The sequence below is a fragment of the Spermophilus citellus genome (assembly GCF_964194105.1).
Source record: "Spermophilus citellus genome assembly, chromosome: 4".
NCBI classification, from domain to species: domain Eukaryota; kingdom Metazoa; phylum Chordata; class Mammalia; order Rodentia; family Sciuridae; genus Spermophilus; species Spermophilus citellus.
Window position 1 is genome coordinate 69521460 of NC_138185.1, and position 23001 is coordinate 69544460.

At 42.4% G+C, this 23001-nt stretch overlaps 1 protein-coding gene across 2 annotated transcripts in view; it reads right to left on the minus strand.

Annotated features, from left to right (window-relative positions):
* Positions 1-23001, minus strand: part of AP3B2 (adaptor related protein complex 3 subunit beta 2) — a 42764-nt gene that overhangs the window by 16996 nt on the left and 2767 nt on the right. For both annotated transcript variants that reach the window (XM_081292999.1, XM_081293003.1), the window contains exons 2-10: positions 6299-6374; positions 6089-6163; positions 5669-5764; positions 2155-2315; positions 1630-1696; positions 1342-1524; positions 958-1241; positions 653-707; positions 228-299 (exon numbers count right to left, since the gene is read on the minus strand). In XM_081292999.1, coding sequence (XP_081149125.1) covers positions 228-299; positions 653-707; positions 958-1241; positions 1342-1524; positions 1630-1696; positions 2155-2315; positions 5669-5764; positions 6089-6163; positions 6299-6374 — 1069 coding nt within the window. The remainder of the gene's footprint in view (positions 1-227; positions 300-652; positions 708-957; positions 1242-1341; positions 1525-1629; positions 1697-2154; positions 2316-5668; positions 5765-6088; positions 6164-6298; positions 6375-23001) is intronic.

Consider the following 23001-nt stretch of genomic DNA (forward strand, 5'->3'; position numbering starts at 1 on the left):
TCAAGTTACTTCTTATGTAAAGAGTAACTTGTGCATAGTAGGGAAAGGGCAGTCCCCTTCTCTTTGGCTCTCAGAGCAAACAGCTGCAGTATAGGAAGCCCTAGACTTAGCCCCAGAAACAGGTCACCACCAAGGTGGCCACTGTCAGCTGTTTGAATGAGTATGTGGGAATGAAGAGGGAATAGGGAGGGTCTGGAGAGGCCAACTACACTTGGCCCATCACTCACCTTTAGGATCTTAATCTGGGTGGGATCAGTGGACCTGATGTAGAAGCTCTTCAGGTAAGGCTCAAACATACCCTGGTACAAGAGAGCATCCCCAGGAAGTTTCAGCCCACCCCCAGGCCTGACTCTTCCAGAACCACCCTCCCCTCCTGACACTGAGCCTACTACCCTTCCAGCTTCACCACTGCCCTCCCCTTCCCAAGTCTTCACCTCCCCATCTCAGATCTGACTTGTTCTTTTTTCACTGGGCATCCCCACTCAGTGGTCCCTCAGGATCCAGGCCTTGTTCCTAGCCTGCATTTGGGGATCTTCCCTTTCCCACACTTTGCACAGCAAGAATAATCCCCCATCTTGCCCTATGCCAGCAATAGTGCCTCCAGAGCCCACAGGAGCCTTCCAGGCAGAGTCAGCTTGGCTTGCATGCTCACCCGGCGCTTGATGGACATGGTGGCCACATTCTGGAGTACTACGTACTGCACCTCGCTGCAGAGAGGACAGGTGAGAGGTACCAGGGCCCCTCAGATGAGGCAAGGGGCATTAAGTAGGGAGGAAGACAAGTGGGTCAAATAGTTGGGAGGAGAGGGCCAGTAAGAGAAGGGCAGGATGCAGGGCAGTGTGGGAATGGTGAGGAGGGTTGAGGAGGGTTGAGGAGGGTGCAGTAGGGTGAAATACAACCAGGACTACAGAACAGCCAGGGTATGGGAGTCAGGAGGTGCTGCAGGGTGTCACCAACCTGTGGCTTCGCAACAGGCGCACTAGTGCCTTGGCAATGACGCCCACCTCTGCCTTGGGTGCCAGGTGGAAGTAGAGCTGTGCCACCGCCATCACCACCGCAGCACTGCGGCTCTGCAGCAGTGGCTTGGTGTTGCGTAGCAGAAGCCGGTGATCAGGATCCATGACATAGGGCTTTCGAGCAGGTAGTGGAGTGGCAGTCGCCTCCTCAGACCCAGTGCCCTTGGCCTCGTCTTCCTCCGAGCCATAGAAGGCTTTCTCAGGGTTCTCCTCTAGCAGGGATTCCTGGAGGGGGTGACAGTAGCATCTGTGGGCACCTTCCTTAGGTGATCCACCTACTAGCTCTGCCCTAAGTCAGGGTTGGCTGGGATCCTGGCCTACTCACGTTCTGGGTGGGACTCAGGAACTGTGTGCGGGCATAGCGGGTGAGCATGCTGATGATGACCACCTGGCCCCATTCCTCCACGTCAATGAGCAAATTACAGAGTTTCCGGTAGTTTTTGTGAATCAGGTCGATGCGTTCTGGACATACCTCCTCGAAAGCCATCACCACACTGCCTGCCACCAGCTGGGGAACAAAGGCAAGAGAAAGTGAACAGGAAGGACAAAGGACCCTGGGGCAGCACCTGCTCCAACATTTTCTCCACTCCCCCCATGTGCCCATTACACTCACCGTGGTCTTGTCAGCCAGAAGCTTCTCAATGACTTCTATTAGTTGGTCCTTCTGGTCAGAGTCCAAACTGAGGGAGAAATTGTTGATAGGATTTACTCCCTCCTATCCCCATTTTTTTCAGTATCTGCCCAAATCATGTTCACCTCCTGTACCCAGCCCTATTCATCCAGAGATGTGAGCCCCCACTGTCCTCCAACTCAGTTCCCATATTATTTTATTTATTTATTTATTTATTTTTAAAGAGAGAGAGAGAGAGAGAGAGAGAGAGAGAGAGAGAGAGAGAGAATTTGTTAATATTTATTTTTTAGTTATTGGCGGACACAACATCTTTGTTGGTATGTGGTGCTGAGGATCGAACCCGGGCCACAAGTATGCCAGGTGAGCACGCTACCGCTTGAGCCACATCCCCAGCTCCCCATATTATTTTAAACTCTCAATCTGTAAGACTTGGGAGAAGGCAGGGTGAGTTTGGGGTTTAAGAACCAGTGAGAACCCTGAGGAGAGAAGGCCAAGGCTGGGACATACCTGTAGAGTTTAGGGATGGCATGGGCAGCAGTTTTCCGCACATAGGGTGACATGTCTGAGGCAGCTTCCTTGATGGCTAGCATCATGATGGGCACTATAATGGGCACACGGATGCTAGAAAGGACGCGGAGGGCACTGGCACGAATCAGTTGGTTGGGATCCTAAGGGCAGAGGTGGAGGCAGAGCTGTAAGAGGGCACCAGTGCCCTGATGGATGGGGACACCACACCTCTGGAGGTCACTATCTCTGGCTACTACGACCAGCTGTTGAATCCCTGCTTCCTGAACTGAGCCTAGATAAGGTGCCAGTATTGGAGAATTTGGGGGCATTGCCTGCAGGCACTGACTCTTGGCTCTGGCTGAAGAAATATGACACCTGGACAGGTGTGGCAAGGGGCAGCATTGCTTTCAGAAAAAGTGGAAAATCTTCAGAATCCCTAGAGTTCTTTTGGAGAGTCTTTTTATGCCTGAGGTTCTGCCAGCAAATGCAAGTTGGTCTTTCTTCCAAAGAGGTCACCCTTAAATTCTTCTCTCCCAGCAACCTCTCAACAACTGTTCTTCTTCCACAGTGTTTAAGACAGAGTAGCTGCATAGCACCCTCCTATCTACTTCTATTGCATCCTCTATATAACTGATAATCTCTAGACACACTGTATTATAATCATAGAGCTTAGGGCTGTCTTCCCACTGTTAGTATCATCAGCAAGAGCAGCAGCTAAAAATTATTAATCTTGAAGAATGACAATGGAAAAGATGCTGGAATACTAGAGGACAGATGTTACCCTGATTTTCTAAAATGGAGAAAGAGTCACAAAACCACAGATGAAATTGATGACAATCCCTAGAAAAATTCTGGAACTGATTTTTAAACAGGTGGTTTTAAAGCACTTATTTAAAAAACAGGAGTCTATATTTCCTTAGAGATAAATCATAACACATCAACTGCTAAAACCTGGTTCTCTTTTAATTTTTTTAAATATTTATTTTATAGTTGGACAAAATACCTTTATTTCACTCAGTTATTTTTTACATGGTGCTGAGGATCGAACCCAGGGCCCCGCGCGTCTGAGACAAGCACTCTACCGCTGAGCCACAACTCCAGCCCCCTGATTTCCTTTTTTAAAAAACATTTTTATTTTTGGAAATAAATGTAGAGTCACCAAAAAAATCTGTTTGCCTTTTTGATAGTGCAGCTAGACTAGTAGATGTTAGTACTATATCTTGATTTCAGCCAGGCATTGGTGAAACTCTCTCATAACATTTTCTGCATTGCCATGTTTGATATAGCCCTTTTGTTTCACCTAATATGTAAACTTTTTTTAAAAAATATATATTTTTTAGTTGTTGATGGACCTTTATTTTATTTATTTGTATGTGGTGCTGAGAATTGAACCCAGTGCCTCACACATGCTAGGCAAGTGCTTTATCACTGAGCCACAACCCCAACCCATATGTAAGCATTTTTAAGAACAGAATTCAGTTCTGTTTTATCTCTATTACCCACAGCCCTTTGTACATGAAAGATATTAAAAATTTGTTTCTTGCTATTGATTAAGATCCTTCCTTATAAGACAGGAAAATGCTGACTGGCTAAACATAGTGAAACACTGTGAATCCACAACTTGTTAAAAAAAAAATTGGTTGGGGAAGGTTCATTAACAGATTGGTGTCAACCTGGAAACATAATATGCCAAAGATTTGAACAAAGTTTGTGCTCTCCAAATAGCTTATCTTGGAGGAGGACATAAAGTTGAAAGGGACAAAATTAAAATTCAGAATCACCTTGGCTTGAATATTGTGTTAAACCAATAAAACAAAACAGTAGGGTTTCATAGGCAATTCAAGGGATTGTTTGCATAAAAACAGGATGGATTATCTGCTTGCCAGGTAGAGTCCCTCTCACAGGTATTTGAACTAAAAATGTGGAAAGAATAGGGAAGTTACAGGCTATAATTAGAGCTGAAAATCTGATGTGAAGAAAGTAGGCTGCCTGTACCCTGGAAGAATTTTTTTTTTCCTGGAGAGGGAGTGATAGGGATTGAATTTAGGGCCTGGCACGTGATAGGCAACTGCTCTGCCACTGAGTCACACCTCATTGAAGATCCCTGGAGGATCCCTGCAGATCCCTGGAGAAAGCACCCATTAAAGACTCATGCATGCACTTAATATACATGAATTCAATACTATATCATGGACAGAACAAAACTAAAGGTAAGAATATTCACAGTTTAAAACAGTATGGTGATTTAGCTCATCACTCCATTCTAGAGGACTTGAATTTTCCTGTTGTCCTTCCCTTTTGGTGATTTCAACTTCTGCCTCCCTCAAATTACACAATAGATGTGATGCAGGTGTTTAAAGATAGGCATTTTTACTACACTGAAACATCCATGACAAGCCAACTACTTCTGGTGCTAAACAGAATAAAGACTGATTTGTTCCACCTCTTCAGAAACCATTGTCGGTACCAAACTTATTGAGAATGAAACTCTCAGGGTTAGTTTTGACATTATGTGTTTTTGTCCTTTGTGCTGATCTTAGAACTCAGCCTCTAAGTGGAGGCTACTCTCATGCATAATAAACTGTTGTTCTCTGTGTAGCTCATTTGTTCTCAGGAAACACCCTGTCCTCCCTAGTGAGTCCCAGGTAAAAAGGTTCTGACGGTCATTGTTCTCTATGGATACCTGAACCAGGTGAACCTATCCATGAAGGAATGAGGAATCCAGATTGTCACTCCCCCTGCAGAATTCTTCCCCAGGAGGTTGACTTCTACCCAGCCATGGCCACAATTCACATCTTTACACCAGTGGAGGCAGGGACTAAGGGGTTCTCTAGTGTCAGGGGCTCATGTGATTCATACTGGAGGCAGACTGATACAGTTGGATTGTCTCCACCAAAATTGATGTTGAAATTTAATCATCATTTTGAGGTCTTAGGATCAGGTGGGACCTTTAAAAGGGGATCATATCAGGAGGGCTCTAAAGTCACAGATTAATAAGTTAATGGCTTATATAAACAGTGGGTCTGTTATAAAAGCCAATTTGGCTCTGTTATTTATATCTGCCCCTCTCACCATGTGATGTCCTATGCCACCTCAGGACTTTGGAGAATACCTACCAGCAAGAAGCTCCTCACCAGACATGGCCCCTCAACCTTGCCTTCCAGTCTCCAGAACTGTGATCCAAATAAACCTCTATTCTTTATAGATTACCCAGTCTGTGGTATTCAGTTATAGCGACAGAAAATGGACTAAGACACCATCATTACCAGAGGCTCCTAAGAGGTAGAAAGATATGGGCCCTGAGTACCTACTTGATCATCATGCCCCTTCTGTGCTTGGCCTCCACTCTCTGAGTTCCTGGCTGGTCCTGTCCTCTGACTTAGACCCTAAATTTTGACAGGTGAGAAGAAACTTCCAGAGCCTGCTCCCCTGCTCATAGCCTCTATATAGGCCCACTCTTCCCACAGGTTCCAATGAAGCTAAGACCTTAGGAAGGCAAATGGAGACCTCTAACCTTTAGGCCACGTTGGAAGGTGGAGATGGACAGCAGAGCCAGGTCTTGCTGTTCCTCAGCGTAGCGCACCAGGTACACATAGACAAGCTTCTTCACCTGGGGGAGAGTGGGTTTCTCACCAAGAGATTTTTTTCAGCAGATGCTCGTACATCCACCTCCCAGGATGTCATCACCCCAGTCAGTTGCAGTCCATTGGGACAAATTCTTCAGGGGGATATAGCATCCTTGAGAATGTTTCAGGCCCTTCACCCTGATCCATCTCCAGTTCAGGGATATGTAGCCAATGTCTTCTGGATCAGGGACATTTCTGAGCATGTTGGGCCCTCAAGAGCTGACTCATTTCCTTCATCATTCCCAATCCAGCTTGAGTTTAGTCCTGGCACTGGGGGGATGGGAGGCCCCTCACTGGGTAGTGCTCACCTCTATATTCTTACAGGCCACGTTCTTCACCACAGCAGGAAACAGGTCTGAGGCATTCTTCCCACGGGCAATCATCTGGGTAGTGGGGTCAAAGCAGAGGAAGAAGAGAAGAGGCACAGCACTGATTAGGGGAATGTCCAAGAAGCTGAGGAGAGCTGCTCTTTAAACCCAGGACCCTCCCTATGGAAGGCCCCTTCCCTCCCCTCTCACCGCCACAATCCTCTTCATGGCCTCTAGCTTGAGGGAATCCTTGTTGGTGTCCAACATCTCTTTCAGATCATCATGCCTGGGGGAGGCACAAGAGGTTAGCTGAGGGCAAAGGATGGAGGTGGGGGTATCAATCACAAGGGTCCAGGCAGAAAGAAGGGACACAGGCAAGGAAGGCTGAGATAAGACCAAACCAGAGGAGAGGGACTAGAGCAAAGGTAACTGGAAAGGGATAAAATATAGATTAGGGGACTCTGGGTATCAGGAGAAACATGTGGGCCAGCCAGTGTTATGGGTTGAATTGTGTTAAAAGATGTTAAGGCCCTGACTCCTATTACCTCAGAATGTGAGCTTATTTGGAAATAGGTTTGTTAAAGATGTGATTATAGATGCTCTTTCATTTAAAAAAGGGTTACAGCCCCATAAATCCATTATAAGTTGAAAATATTCTAAGTTGAAAATGAATTGAATACGCTTCACCTACCAAATGTCAGAGCTTAGCCTATCTTCCCTTAAATATGCTTAGAACACTTACATTAGCACATAATTGAGCACTGAATGAAATATCATATAGCATATTACCCAGAAAAAAGATCAAAATTCAAAATTCAAAGTAGTTTCTATCGAATACTTATCACTTTCACACCATCATATAGTCAAAAACTCATAAATTGACCCATCATATAAGCCAGGGACTGTCTATTCCTAAGCTATTATAGTTTGGATTTGGAATGCCCCTCAAAGACTTATGTGTTGAGGGCTTGGTCCCCAATACAATGTTCAGAGATGGGGCTTTTGGGAAGTTATTGGTCCATGAGGGCTCTGACCTCATGAATGAATTAATCCATTGATGGGTTCATAATAAATGAACTATTGGGAGGTGGTGGAAACTGTAGGAGGTAGGGCCTAGGTCACTGGAGGCATGAAAAGTACATCTTGTCCCTAGCCACTTCCTCTTGTTCTCTGCTTTCTGGCTCTCATGAAGTGAGTAGCTCTGCTCTACCATGCCCTCTCTACCATAATAGTCTGCCTTACCACAGGCTCATAGCAATGGAGCCAGCCAACCATTCATTCATTCAGACTGAAACCTCTGACTGTGATCCAAAATAAACTTCCTCTTTTACATGTTTTTCTCAGGTATTTTGTCATGCAATAAAAAGCTGACTAACACATAAATTAAATGAGGTCATACCACAGTAGGGTGGGTTCCTAGTCCAATATGCTTGGTCATCTTATATAATATGACAGTCATATGAAGAGACAATGATAGAAGAAGAATGCTATGTGAAGAAGGAGGATTGGAGAGATGCATCTAGAAGCCAAGGAATGCCAAAGATTGCAAGCAAACCACCAGAATCTGGGAAGGGGCAAGGCAGTACTCTCCTACAGGATAGAGAGACATCATGACCCTGTGGACATCCTAGTTCAGACTTTAGGCTCCCAGAACTATGAGACAATAAATATATTTTTTCTAAGCAACCGATGTTGTGGTGCTTTTTTACAACAGACATAGGAAATTAATATAGCCAGAGACTGAGAGTTAGGAGATGAAGGAAGGGTGAGGGGTGGGAAAATATGGACTGTACTCAGAAAACAAGGCCAATTGAATGGGTAAGAAAGACCAGTTAAAAGGAAGTGGGAGGGCTGGGGATGTGGCTCAAGCAGTGGCATGCTCGCCTGGCATGCACGGGGCGCTAGGTTCCATCCTTAACACCACATAAAAATAAAAAATAAAGATATTGTGTCCACCTAAAACTAAAAAATGAATATTAAAAAAAGGAAGTGGGTATTCAAGCAAGAATAGGATGCCTTTGCTCCATACCTAGTGTGTTTGCAGGTCCTGACCTCACAGACAACACCAATTCCAAGGACTAGACTGGTCCCAGAGACTTTACAGATAAATAGTCTTACAATAAAGACCAGATCTATCACTCAACATTCAACAATCATTCAAGGAATTTATAAAACCCTAATGAGAGAAATATACAAACATTTGAATAAGTAATCCCTTGTGCTTGGTTGAGGAAAATAAACATAGTAGCAAAAGCAATACATAAATTTTACATGCTGTCCGCTGAATTCCAAAGCAATAATTTTCTAAAACTTTGTTAAGTAATAGTGAACATTATCTGGAAAAAAAAATCAGTAGGTAAGTACTCCAAAGAATATTTTTTGGGAAAAGAAGGATGGCAGAGGGGATTCCAACAAGGCGGCGGGCACAGAGAGATCAAGTCTCTGACCTCTTCAGCTGTGCAGGCATAGGGAGTCGTAAACAACCTAAATCTGTTTGTTCAGGATCACTACGCAATGCTGAGCTGACGTGGATCTGGGGCGAACAGTCTGGGCCTCTCAGAACACACTCTGAGCCCGGACAGGCTGAATTCAAGCTCCCGTTCGCCTGCTTCCCGCAGACGAACAGCTGTGACTCAGCACTAATCCATCCGGCTGAAACAACTGGTCAGCCCTTCTCATCCTACGGAGGTAAATGCCTACCGAGCCTTCATAGGTAGTGGCCACAGGTTTGAAACGGGACTTGGGAGAGACAGTAAGGACCCACCCGTTGCATTGGTCGTCCGGCAAAGGGAAACGAACTGTTGCCATTTGCAAGAGATACCACCATGGCAGAGAACTGACATCATCAGACTGCGGTGGAGGAGATAACTTCATTGAAACCTGTGGCTACAGGTGTGTAATTCCCTAGCCTTCCCTCTCCACACATCGGGGAAACCTTAAGGGCCCCTCCCAGCTCTCCCGTAAGGGACCCTCCCAGCTCTCCTGTGAGTACGATAGCCAGACCCAGGGAATCAGAGGTGGCACAGGACCGTGGCGCGGAACTACCGCTCCCACCAGTGCTGACAGCTGAGGTCTCTTGCACCAGCTACCGGGGGAGTGGCTATCGGAGGGCAAATAAAATTCGCTGAGGATTCTCTGCCCCAAGCTCTACAAACTTAGGGTCTGAGGGAATGGCAAACTGGAAGAGTGTGCCCAGTCGTTCATGAAAACAGGTCTCCCAGGAGCAGCAGACCTGGCGTGTAGCCAGTATTGTGGTGAGCGGCACCCGTGAGAGGGGCCTGGCTAGAGGAAAAGTGGGAAGTGACTAGACACAAGAGGAGGCCCGAGGCACTCAGGATTGGAGACTCGCCCAGTCTGGGAGGAGCTGCTGCACAGTGATTGGTTCCTGCGTATTGACAGGAGAAACTTGGCCTGGTGGGCACAGCGCCACCTACTGGAAGAGAAGTTAATCAAACTCTAAGACTGCATTTATTAGTTTTTTTTTTCTTTTTTTCTTTTATCTTTTTTTTGATTTGGGTTTTTATTTCATTTTCATTTTTCTTTCTTGTTGTTTTTTTAAATTTTTTTTACAATTTTTTAAAATTTTTTTTCTTCTAATTTTAATTTTAATTTTTTTATTATTTATTTATTTATTTTTTCTTTTTTTATTTCCTATTTTTTTCTTCTTTTGTCTTTTCATTTCTTTTCAATTATCTTATCTCCCCTTCCTTGAATTCTACCTGCTTACTCTCATTCTCTTTAGTGACTTCTTCCCTTCCCTTCTAATACCTTTCCTCCCAAGCATCTAATAAATTTATAGGAGTAAACAGTAACTCATCAGTCAAACAGAACAAGAAGTAACATGAGCAGCTTCAAAAAGCAAGGAAGAAAAGGAGTACAAACAATGCAGGACAGCTTAAATATTCAGGAGGACCTAGAGTCATCAGAAAAATGATCATATAAAGAACTCAAGGAACACCTTATACAGATGGAATGGAACCTTAAAGAGGATACGAGACAGCAAATTCAAGCAGCAAAAGAACACATTGAGAATGAATTACATAAAGAGATAAAAGAAGAAGTTAAGCATCTTTATCAGGAGATAGAGATTATAAAAAATAATCAAACAATAATTCTAGAATTGAAGGAAACGATAAACCAAATTAAAAACTCAATTGAGAGTATCACTAACAGAGTGGAGCAAGTAGAAGCCAGAACGTCAGATAATGAAGACAAAATATATCATCTTGAAAAGAGTCTCGCCAACTCAGAAAGGCTGGTAAAAAATCACGAGAAAAACATCCAAGAGTTATGGGATAACATAAAAAAAACAAACTTACGAGTCATCGGGATAGAAGAAGGTACAGAGATTCAAACCAAGGGAATGAGTAACCTGCTGAATGAAATAATTACAGAAAACTTTCCAGAAATAAAAAAGGAAACAGATATACAAATTGAAGATGCATACAGGACACCAAGCACACAAAATCACAGTAGACCAATGCCAAGACACATTGTTATGAAGATATCCAATATACAGAACAAAGAGAAAATATTAAAAGCTACAAGAGAAAGGAGACAGATTACATTCAGGGGTAAACCAATAAGGTTAACAACAAATTTTTCATCATAGACACTGAAAGCAAGAAGGTCATGGAACAATGTATTTCAAACACTGAAAGACAATGGATGCCAACCAAGAATTCTGTATCCAGCAAAATGAAGCTTCAGGTATGACAACGAAATAAAAATCTTTCATGATAAACAAAAGTTAAAAGAATTTGCAGCCAGAAAACCAACATTGCAAAGCATTTTGAGCAAAACACTACACAAGGAAGAAATGAAAAACAATAACCAAAACCATCAGTAGGAAGTGCCTCGGTAAAGTCAGAGGGCGAGGGGAAAGATAATCATGGAGAAACAAACTAAATTTTTTTAAAAAAGGATAAATAATCAAACATGGATGGAAGTACAAACCATATATCAACAGTAACTCTGAATGTTAATGGCTTAAACTCTCCAATAAAGCGACATAGGCTGGTATCATGGATTAAAAAAACAAATCCAACAATATGCTGCCTCCAGGAGCCACATCTGATTGGAAAAGACATACACAGGCTGAAGGTGAAAGGATGGGAAAAAATATACCATGCACATGGTCCTCGTAAGCAAGCAGGGGTGGCCATCCTCATATCGAATAAAATCGACTTCAAGACTAAGTTAATCAAAAGGGATAAAGAAGGACATTATATACTGTTAAAAGGAACCATTCACCGACAAGACATAACAATTATCAATATTTATGCACCAAATAATGGTGCTGCGACATTCATAAAACAAATTCTCCTCAAGTTCAAGAATCAAATAGACCACAACACAATAATTATGGGTGACTTCAACACACCTCTCTCACCATTGGACAGATCCTCCAAACAAAAGTTGAATAAAGAAACTATAGAACTCAATATCACAATCAATAACCTAGACTTAACTGACATATATAGAATATATCAACCATCATCAAATGGATATACTTTTTTCTCAGCAGCTCATGGATCCTTCTAAAAAATAGACCATATATTATGCCATAGGGCAACCCTCAGTAAATATAAAGGGGTGGAGATAATACCTTGCATTTTATCTGATCATAATGGAATGAAACTGGAAATCAATGAAAAAAGAAGGAAGGAAAAATCCTACATCACATGGAAAATGAATAATATGCTACTAAATGATCAATGGGTTACAGAAGACATAAAGGAGGAAATCAAAAAATTCTTAGAGATAAATGAAAATACAGACACAACATATTGGAATCTATGGGACACAATGAAAGCAGTTTTAAGAGGAAAATTCATCGCCTGGTGGTCATTCTTCAAAAACAGAAAATCCAACAAATAAATGAGCTTACACTTCATCTCAAAGCCCTAGAAAAGGAAGAGCAAAACAACAGCAAATGTAGCAGAAGGCAAGAAATAATTAAAATCAGAGCGGAAATCAATGAAATTGAAACAAAAGAAACTATTGAAAAAATTAACAAAACTAAAAGTTGGTTCTTCGAAAAAATAAATAAGTTCGACAGACCTTTAGCCATGCTAACGAAGAGAAGAAGAGAGAGAACTCAAATTACTAACATACAGGATGAAAAAGGCAATATCACAACAGATGCTACAGAAATACAGAAGACAATTAGAAACTATTTTGAAAACCTATATTCCAATAAAATAGAAGATAGTGAAGACATCGATAAATTTCTTAAGTCATATGATTTGCCCAGACTGAGTCAGGAGGATACACAGAATTTGAACAGACCAATATCAATGGATGAAATTGAAGAAGCCATCAAAAGACTACCAACCAAGAAAAGCCCAGGACCGGATGGGTATACAGCGGAGTTTTACAAAACCTTTAAAGAAGAATTAATACCAATACTTTTCAAGTTATTTCAGGAAATAGAAAAAGAGGGAGCTCTTCCAAATTCATTCTATGAGGCCAACATCACCCTGATTCCGAAACCAGACAAAGACACCTCAAAGAAAGAAAACTACAGACCAATATCTCTAATGAACCTAGATGCAAAAATCCTCAATAAAATTCTGGTGAATCGAATACAAAAACACATCAAAAAAAATTGTGCACCTTTCTTGTAGAAATAGAGAAAGCAATCATGAAATTCATTTGGAAAAATAAAAGACCCAGAATAGCAAAAACAATGCTAAGCAGGAAGTGTGAATCAGGTGGTATAGCGATACCAGACTTCAAACTATACTACAGAGCAATAGTAACAAAAACAGCATGGTATTGGTACCAAAACAGGCGGGTGGACCAATGTTACAGAATAGAGGACACAGAAACCAACCCACAAAACTACAACTTTCTTATATTTGATAAAGGGGCTAAAAGCATGCAATGGAGGAAGGATAGCATCTTCAACAAATGGTGCTGGGAAAACTGGAAATCCATATGCAACAAAATGAAACTGAACCCCTTTCTCTCGCCATGCACAAAAGTTAACTTAAAATGGATCAAGGAGCTTGATATCAAACCAGAGACAAGGCATCTGATAGAAGAAAAAGTTGGCTACGACCTACACACTGTGGGGTCGGGCTCCAAATTCCTCAATAGGACACCCATAGCAAAAGAATTAATATCTAGAATCAATAAATGGGACTTGCTCAAACTAAAAAGTTTTTTCTCAGCAAAAGAAACAATAAGAGAGGTAAATAGGGAGCCAACATCATGGGAACAAATTTTTATTCCTCACACTTCAGATAGAGCCCTAATATCCAGAGTATACAAAGAACTCAAAAAATTAGACAATAAGATAACAAATAACCCAATCAACAAATGGGCCAAGGACCTAAACAGACACTTCTCAGAGGAGGACATACAATCAATCAACAAGTACATGAAAAAATGCTCACCATCACTAGCAGTCAGAGAAATGCAAATCAAAACCACCCTAAGATATCATCTCACTCCAGTAAGATTGGCAGCCATTAAGAAGTCAAACAACAACAAGTGCTGGTGAGGATGTGGAGAAAAGGGTACACTTGTACATTGTTGGTGGGACTGCAAATTGGTGCAACCAATTTGGAAAGCAGTATGGAGATTTCATGGAAAGCTGGTAATGGAACCACCATTTGATCCAGCTATTCCCCTTCTGGGTCTATTCCCTAAAGACCTAAAAACAGCATGCTACAGGGACACTGCTACATCGATGTTCATAGCAGTACAATTCACAATAGCAAGACTGTGGAAGCAACCTAGATGCCCTTCAATAGACGAATGGATAAAAAAAATGTGGCATTTATACACAATGGAGTATTACTCTGCATTAAAAAATGACAAAATTATAGAATTTGGAGGGAAATGGATGGCATTAGAGCAGATTATGCTAAGTGAAGCTAGCCAATCCCTAAAAAACAAATGCCAAATGTCCTCTTTGATATAAGGAGAGTAACTAAGAACAGAGTAGGGAAGAAGAGCATGAGAAGATGACTAACATTAAACAGGGATGAGAGGTGGGAGGGACAGGGAGAGAGAAGGGAAATTGCTTGGAAATGGAAGGAGACCCTCAGGGTTATACAAAATTATATACAAGAGGAAGTGAGGGGAAAGGGAAAAATAATACAAGGGGGAGAAATGAATTACAGTAGAGGGGGTAGAGAGAGAAGAGGGGAGGGGAGGGGAGGGGAGGGGGGGATAGTAGAGGATAGGAAAGGCAGCAGAATACAACAGACATGAGTATGTCAATAAGTAAATCAGTGGAAGTGTAACTGATGTGACTCTGCAATCTGTATACGGGGTAAAAATGGGAGTTCATAACCCACTTGAATCAAAGTGTGAAATATGATATATCAAGAACTATGTAATGTTTTGAACAACCAATAAAAAAAATTTAAAAAAATTAACAAATAAACATTAAACTAAAAAAAAAAATAAAGTAAATGGATGGAGTTAGAGAAGATAATGCTAAGTGAAGTTAGCCAATTCCAAATAACCAAATGCCAAATGTTTTCTCTAATATAAGGAGACTGATTAATAGTTGGGTAGGGTAGGAAAGGGGAGAATGGGAGGAATAGACGAACTCTAGATAGAGTAGAGGGGTGGGAAGGGAAGGCAGGGGGCATGGGGTTAGAAATTATGGTGGAATGTAATGGACATTATTATCCAAAGTACATGTATAAAGACACGAATTGGTGTGAATATACTTTGTATACAACCAGAGATATGAAAAATTGTGCTCTATATGTGTAATAAGAATTGTAATGCATTCTGCTGTCATATATAAATAAAAAATGATATAAAAAAAATTGTGCACCATGATCAAGTAGGATTCATCCCTGGGATGCAAGGATGGTTCAATATACAGAAATCAATAAATGTTATTCACCACATCAATAGACTTAAAGATAAGAACCATATGATCTAGGGAGCCTACATCCTGGGAACAAATTTTTACTCCTCACACTTCAGATAGAGCCCTAATATCCAGAGTATACAAAGAACTCAAAAAATTAGACAATAAGATAACAAATAACCCAATCAACAAATGGGCCAAGGACCTGAACAGACACTTCTCAGAGGAGGATATACAATCAATCAACAAGTACATGAAAAAGTGCTCACCATCTCTAGCAGTCAGAGAAATGCAAATCAAAACCATCCTAAGATACCATCTCACTCCAGTAAGATTGGCAGCCACTATGAAGTCAAACAACAACAAGTGCTGGCGAGGATGTGGAGAAAAGGGTACACTTGTACATTGCTGGTGGGACTGCAAATTGGTGCGGCCAATTTGGAAAGCAGTTTGGAGATTCCTGGGAAAGATGGGAGTGGAACCACCATTTGACCCTGCTATTGCCCTTCTCGGACTATTCCCTGAAGACCTTCAAAGAGCATGCTACAGGGATACTGCCACATCGATGTTCATAGCAGCACAATTCACAATAGCTAGACTGTGGAACCAACCCAGATGCCCTTCAATAGATGAATGGATAAAAAAAAATGTGGCATCTATACACAATGGAGTACTATGCAGCAATAAAAAATGACAAAATCATAGAATTTGCAGGGAAATGGATGGCACTAGAGCAGATTATGCTTAGTGAAGCTAGCCAATCCCTAAAAAACAAATACCAAATGTCTTCTTTGGTATAATGAGAGCAACTATGAACAGAGCAGGGAGGAAGAGCAGGAAGAAAAGAGTAACATTAAACAGAGACATGAGATGGGAGGGAAAGAGAGAGAAAAGGGAAATTGCATGGAAATGAAGGGAGACCCTCATTGCTATACAAAATTACATGTAAGAGGTTGTGAGGGGAATGGGAAAATAAACAAGGAGAGAAATGAATTACAGTAGATGGGGTAGAGAGAGAAGATGGGCGGGGAGGGGAGGGGGGATAGTAGGGGATAGGAAAGGTAGCAGAATACAACAATTACTAATAGGGCATTATTTAAAATTGTGGATGTGTAACCGACGTGATTCTGCAATCTGCATTTGGGGTAAAATTGGGGGTTCATAACCCACTTCAATCTAATGTATGAAATATGATATGTCAAGAGCTTTGTAATGTTGTGAACAACCAATAAAAAAATATTATTGTCATTAAAAAAAAAGAAGGATGGCAGACAGCTCAGCCTTCTAGATATCAAAACATAAAACAAAAGACAATGATAAATGCATATTGTACCAGGTTAAAAACAGAAGATCAAAAGTCACTGGGGAGGAGCTGTGGCTGTAGCTCTGTGGCAGAGTGCTTGCCTAGCATGTGTGAGGCACTGGGTTTGATCCTTAGCACCATATGAAAATAAACAAATAAAATAAAGGCATTCTGTCCATCTACAACTACAAAACTTTTTTTGGAAAAAGATGTTTGGGCTAGGGATGTGGCTCAAGTGGTAGCGCACTCGCCTGGCATGTGCGGGACGCTGGGTTCGATCCTCAGCACCACATACAAACAAAGATGTTGTGTCCACCGAAAACTAAAAATTAAATATTAGAAAATTCTCTCTCTCTCTCTCTCTCTCTCTCTCTCTCTCTCTTTAAAAAAAAAAAGATGCTTTAGGATTGGGGATGTGGCTCAAGTGGTAGTGCGTTCTCCTAGCATGCGTGAGGCACTGGGTTTGATCCTTAGCACCATATAAAAATAAACAAATAAAATAAAGGCATTCTGTACATCTACAACTACAAAACTTTTTTTTAAAAAAGATGCTTTAGGGTTGAGGATGTGACTCAAGTAGTAGCGTGCTCGCCTAGCATGCGTGAGGCACTGGGTTCGATTCTCAGCACCACATAAAAACAAAATAAAGATATTGTGTCCACCTAAAGATAAAAAATAAATATTAAAAAAATGCTTTAAAAAAAGTCACTGGGGAAATTTCATGAAAGGATGTAATTTGATACTTTAGGAACAAATAACTCCCCAATGTTGGAACAACTGCTATGCACCAAAAAATTAAGTTGTGCACATACTTCACACCAAAATAAATACCACATTTACTTATAAATTATTTTTAAATATGGAAGGAAAGAGCAAATTTTATTTATTTTTATTTTTTTAAATATTTTTTAATTGTAGATGGACACAATATTTTTATTTTTATGCAGTGCTAAGGATCAAACCCAGTGCCTCACACATGCTAGGCAAGCATTCTACTACTGAGCTACAACCCCAGCCCAGAAATTTTAATTTTTAAAATACTTTTAGTTATAGATGGACGCAATACCTTTATTTTATTTATTTATGTGGTGTTGAGGATCGAACCCAGTGCCTTACATGTGCTAGATAAGTGCTCTACCACTGAACTATAACCCCAACCGAGAAATTTTATTTATTTTATTTTTTAAAAAATATTTTGTTTTAGTTGTAGTTGGACACAATACCTTTATTTTATTTTTATGTGGTGCTGAGGATCGAACCCAGGGCCTCACCCATACTAGGCAAGAGCTTTACCACTGAGCCATAACTCCAGCCCCAGAAATTTTATTTTTAAGGGCATAAAATTACCAGTAACGATATGGCTAGGTTTAATTTTTTTTAATTTAGGTATATAAAAACTAAATTTAAAGCAGGCATGGTGGTACGTGCCCGTAATCCCAGAGATTCCACAGATTGAGGCAGGAGGATTATTGAGGCCAGCCTTAGCAATTTAGTAAGACCCTGTCTCAAAATACAATAAAAAGAGCAGGGTATGTGGGGATGTAACTTAGTTGTAGAATGCCCCTGGGTTCAATCTCCAGTATAAGAAAGAAAGAAAAAAAATACCTAAATTTAAAGAAAAAAATATGGCAACCAGAACCACTATTAAAAGTCCCATGCATAGGGCTGGGATATAGCTCAGTGGTGGAGCTCTTGCCTAGCTAGCATGCACAAGGCCTGAAGGAAAAAGCCAAAAAAATCCCCCGAATAGTTCCACACGTGGTGGCTTAGGCAACATAAATTTATTTTCTCATAATTCTGAAAACTATAAATCTGAGTGTGTCAAGGTGTCAATGGGGTTGGTTTCTTACTCTCTCTGGCTTGTAGATAGTATGAGAGGTGGGTCAGAGAGTTTTTGAGAGTGGGTCAGAGTTAAACCCTAGGAAGGGGTTTATGGGAACTCCCAATTTATAGCCAGTTGGTCAGTTGCAATTGATTTCTGAAGCAGGGGGCAGTCTTATGGGACTGAGTCCTTGACCTGTGGGATCTGACACTCTGTCCAGGTAGAGAGTGTCAAAATTAAGTTGAATTCTAGGATACCTAGTTGGCATCTGCCAGATAATTGGTTGTTGGTGAGAAGAAATCCTCACACATTTTAGTTACCAGAGATGATGTTTTCTGGTGAGTGGTGTGTATGAGAGCTGCAAAAACACACTTTGTTTTGTTTTGTTTTTAAACACGCTGTATTTTTTCCTATCTCTTGTCACTGTCCCTGTGTCTTCACATGGTCTTATCTCTATGTGTACATATGTCAAAGTTTCCTCTTCTTATAAAGAACCAAGTCATGGGCTGGGGCTGTAGCTCAGCAGCAGGGAGCTTGCCTAGCATGCGTGAGGCACTGGGTTCGATCCTCAGCACACATAAAAATAAAATAAATAAAATAAAGGCATTATGTCCATCTACAACTACAAAAACAAAATTTAAAAAAGAACCAAGTCATGTTGGATTAGGGCCAACCCTATACTTCATTTTAGCTTAATTGCCTCTTTAAGGACTCTATCTGCAAATAAGGACATATTCTTAGGTACTGGGGGCTAAGCCTTCAACATATGAATTTGAGGTGGACACAATTTAGTCCACAGTAGGAACAAAATAGAAAATATTTGGTATATGGTAAATAAAAGTTTAATACTCAAAACTGATAAAGAATTGATATAAATTTATAAGATCTGTGTCCAGCATTCACTGTCAGGGATGCTACAGGCCCATCTGTCATCTGCTTGCCCCATCAGATAGAGAGAGCTCTGAGCTGTTGTTCTCCATTCACTGAGTAGAGCATGGGCCATTTTCCTTGGTCAAATACCCTTGAGTAGTAAACAACATGCCCATCCATACCCAGAGGTCCTGGATCTGACAGTCAAAAAGCAAAGATAGAACTGTGAATAAACTGTGAATAACTGATGGAATTGTTGGCAACCATACCCTCATGTTGCCAAGACAATTTCAAAATGTAGTGAGTAGCTGTGGGGGGACCTGCACATACTAATCTCCCAGATGACACTCTGATAACACTGATAACCCACAGGGTTTGGTGAGTTTTTGTTTTTTGTTTGTTTGTTTGGTACTGGGATTGAACCCAGGGGTACTTTACCACTGAGTTACATCCCGAGCTGTTTTTATTTTGAGACAGGGGTCTCACTAAGTTGCCCAGGATGGCATTGAACTTGACATCCTCCTGTCTCAGCCTCACCAGTCACTAGGACCTCACCAGTCACTAGGACCTGTGCCACTGCACCTGGCTAATCCACAGCTTTTGATTCAAGTGCAAGAACCCAGTCCTGAGAAATATCATAAAAGGAAGAAATTAAAAATCAGTGTATGCAAAGTGAGTCAGAGAAGTGAAGCATTTACAAACAATAGAAAATAGAAATTGAGGCCAAAAATTCTAGGAGAGGGAAGAGCATAATAAGAGAGGTAAATGTGCTGAGTGTGGTGACACATGCCTATAATCCAGCTACTAGGGAGGTAGAGACAGGAGGTCTGCAAGTTCGAGGACAGCCTCTGAAACTTTAGCAAGACCCTGTCTCAAAATAAAAAATAAAAGGGCAGGAGATGTAGTTCACCACTGGGTTCAATACCCAATACCAAAAAAAAAAGGCAAATGTGACTGTTGTTGATACTGAGAAATGAAAAATGGCCAACACTGACAGGAAAAGAGCCCAACATAACATGTTCCCTAGTGCCCTAGTCACAGGGCTGCAGAGTGTATAAGTGCCTAACAGATAAAATGAGGAAGGACAAAAGGAACCCTAGGATGCTGATGGCCCAGTAACTTCGGAAAATGTCTTTCCTGAGAAGATTTTTCACAGAAAGCAAAGTAGAAAAATGGTACCTTCCAGAACACAGAGGCCTTTGCTAACTATCAGGTTAGGGGTGAAGAAGATACCTAGACCCGCTCATATTAAATCAAAATTAACATGAGCCTGGGGAATGCTCCCAAAACCAGAGAACATGGCCCAGCAAGGAATAGAATATAACCACCTTATCACCCTCTCAAACACAGCCCTGGTTGTCAGTTCCTCACGGGTGTCAAGCTCAGAACATCTGGGGTGTCACAGACCATTCAGGTGGGTTTGGATAGCACTGAGGGTCACTAGCTTCCCCAAATACAAACGTTCACCCAGGATCCTTTATATATGCAGTCAATTTACACACTCCACAGACACTCACAACCAGTATGATACACACATACCTCAGTCACTCCCATATCCCCCATCATGGAATACTTATACCCCCTAGATAGACCCACACACACCCAGATACATAAACAATCCATACATAAACACATATACATACAACCCCTGCTGACACACATCTATAGCTCCCAGAGAAACACACCCACACACCCAACATAAACACCTCCCTCAGAAACACTCCTCACCCATAACCCCCATACTTATGCACCCACAAATACATATTACCATCCCCATAGATCCCCCTACCACAAGATCTCTCTACCACATCCTCATAGGGACCTACATATCCCACACAGATATACTCATCCCATAATACGTCCTGCAGTCACACATGCCATTAGGTCACACCTAATAAAAATTTAACTTTGACAAAAGTTAGCCATTCCCATCTCATTCATTAAAATGGCCAGTGGACCCCTTTTTGAGTTTTTTAAAATATTTTTATTTGTCAGTAGACCTTTATTTTATTTATTTATATGTGGTGCTGAGAATCGAACCCAGTACCTCACACATGCTAGGCAAGCGCTCTACCACTGAGCCACAACCCCAGCCCTTTTTTGAGATTTTTTTAAATGAAAAATTTAGGCTTTGAGGATCAAATACATCTAGCCTCAGGGCTGCTTTGAGTTTTTCTGAGGACTCACCCTGGGGTGACTCTTCATTTGCCTTCTTTGGGAGGTGTAGGAGTTGCCCAGTCTCCTTTAATTCTGGGCATTTCCTAAAGCTGACTTCTTCACACTTGCTCATACCCACAAATGCCACAGACCCCTGTCAAATGCACACACCCAAGGGCAACACCCCCACCCAACTTCCTGCACACATTCCAGGCCCCTGAGGGAGAAGGGAGCTGAGGGAAGGGAATGGTCACTGGCTGTAAAACAGATATCAAATGCCCACTGACTCAAAACAGCAGCACCCTCCTGGGGTAAGGTAGCCCTGGGTCCCTCAGTCTTGCTTCTACCAGAGGATGTTCCCAAGAGGCAAAGGAAGGGAACATAGCAACACTCCAAAGCCATGAAACATTCATCTCCCACAGTCAGATCCCCTTACACTGTACTCACTCTGTCTTGACCCCTGGTCTGTTCTGGCCTGGCCTGACCTGAGAGACTCTCCTGGAGTGGCTGGAGCCAGCCAGGGAGGTCAGACATGATGTTTGAGGCCAGTACATCTGCCTCCCCTCATCATCCATGTCCCAGTCCACTAACCAGGCAGGAGCTGGCCAAACAGTCTGTGATTTATCCTGCCCCCATCATCCATGTCCCAGTCTACTAACCAGTCAGGAGCTGGCCAAACAGAGCCCAGTCCAACCAAGGTCTGCAGGGAGAAAAAACAGTCAAGGTGGGACACTGACCCTAAATATTTTACTGTCCTCCTTCCCTTAGAGCCTCCAGGGAGTTAAGCTCCTTATCCCCACAACATACTCATACTCTCAACCCATTTATTCCCTTTGGGCTGCCACCCAACACCCAGCCCCTGAGCCTGGAACCTAAATGCCAGTCCAGAAGAAGCTGGGCTGTGTGATGGCTACCTAGATTTCCTGGATGTCCAGTTTTAGGGGTTCTAGGGGGTCCCTCTTTACCTTAATGGCTGGCTCTGGCCTTGGCTGGCCTCTGGGCTAGATCCTTCAGGGGATGCTTCCAGAGTTGTGTCTTCCTCTGGGGCTTGAAGCCACCGAAGTTCCTCAGGCTGCAGGGCCTGGTACCAGGGTGGGGGCCCACCTTCAGGGGCCAGCACAGGGCTAGCAGCCTCCTGATCTGCCCCACAGGTCCCTCTGGCCCCTGGGAGCTGCAGGAATCGCTGCATTGGGCATCAGGTCCTGCTCCAGGATAGGACTGAGCTGGTCAGTGAGCTGGGGCTTTCTGTCACAGTCACCAGGAGGCCGGCCCCAAAGTAACCTGACACTGGCCAGGAGGGAGGTTCTGGTTTCCTCTTCCCTACTCAGAGATGAGATCTCAGAAGGGACAGAAGGGCAGGGCCTGTGGACAAAGTCTACCCCAATCTCTGGGCAGGGAACTCCTCTCTGATATAGGCAGAGGCAAGGAATGCCCTCTTCACCTCCAATCCCATGGCCCAACTGGACCTCAGGTCCCTAAGAACTGCTTACCCCCAGAAATCTTGCATGTCTGTCCCCCTTTCATGCTTCCCCCAAGCCTCTTGATCTTCACTGCCTTTCCAGAGCCAGTATCTTGAGGTCTTCCTTCCCATTAGCCTTCTCTGTTTGATCTCTGCTTCTTCCCTCCCAGGCTCCAAGGTCCCTCTCTCCATCTGTTCTCTCTCACTCTTGTCCTTGGTCCTCCTGTCCCACTGCCCTCCACTGCCCCACCCTGCTTTATTCACCATATTTTAAACCCCTAGGACCATCAAGTCCCAGCCCTCAGCCTTGCCCTTTCTCTCAAAGCTATACTATCTGCCTCTCCCAGAATGAAAGTCTTTAGAAGAAACCCCCTACAGCTCCCCGCCCCAGGCTCACACACTTTTGCATCTACTATATGTTCTCTCTCCTCCCTATGGGCAGAGCTGATCCTCCTTGCAC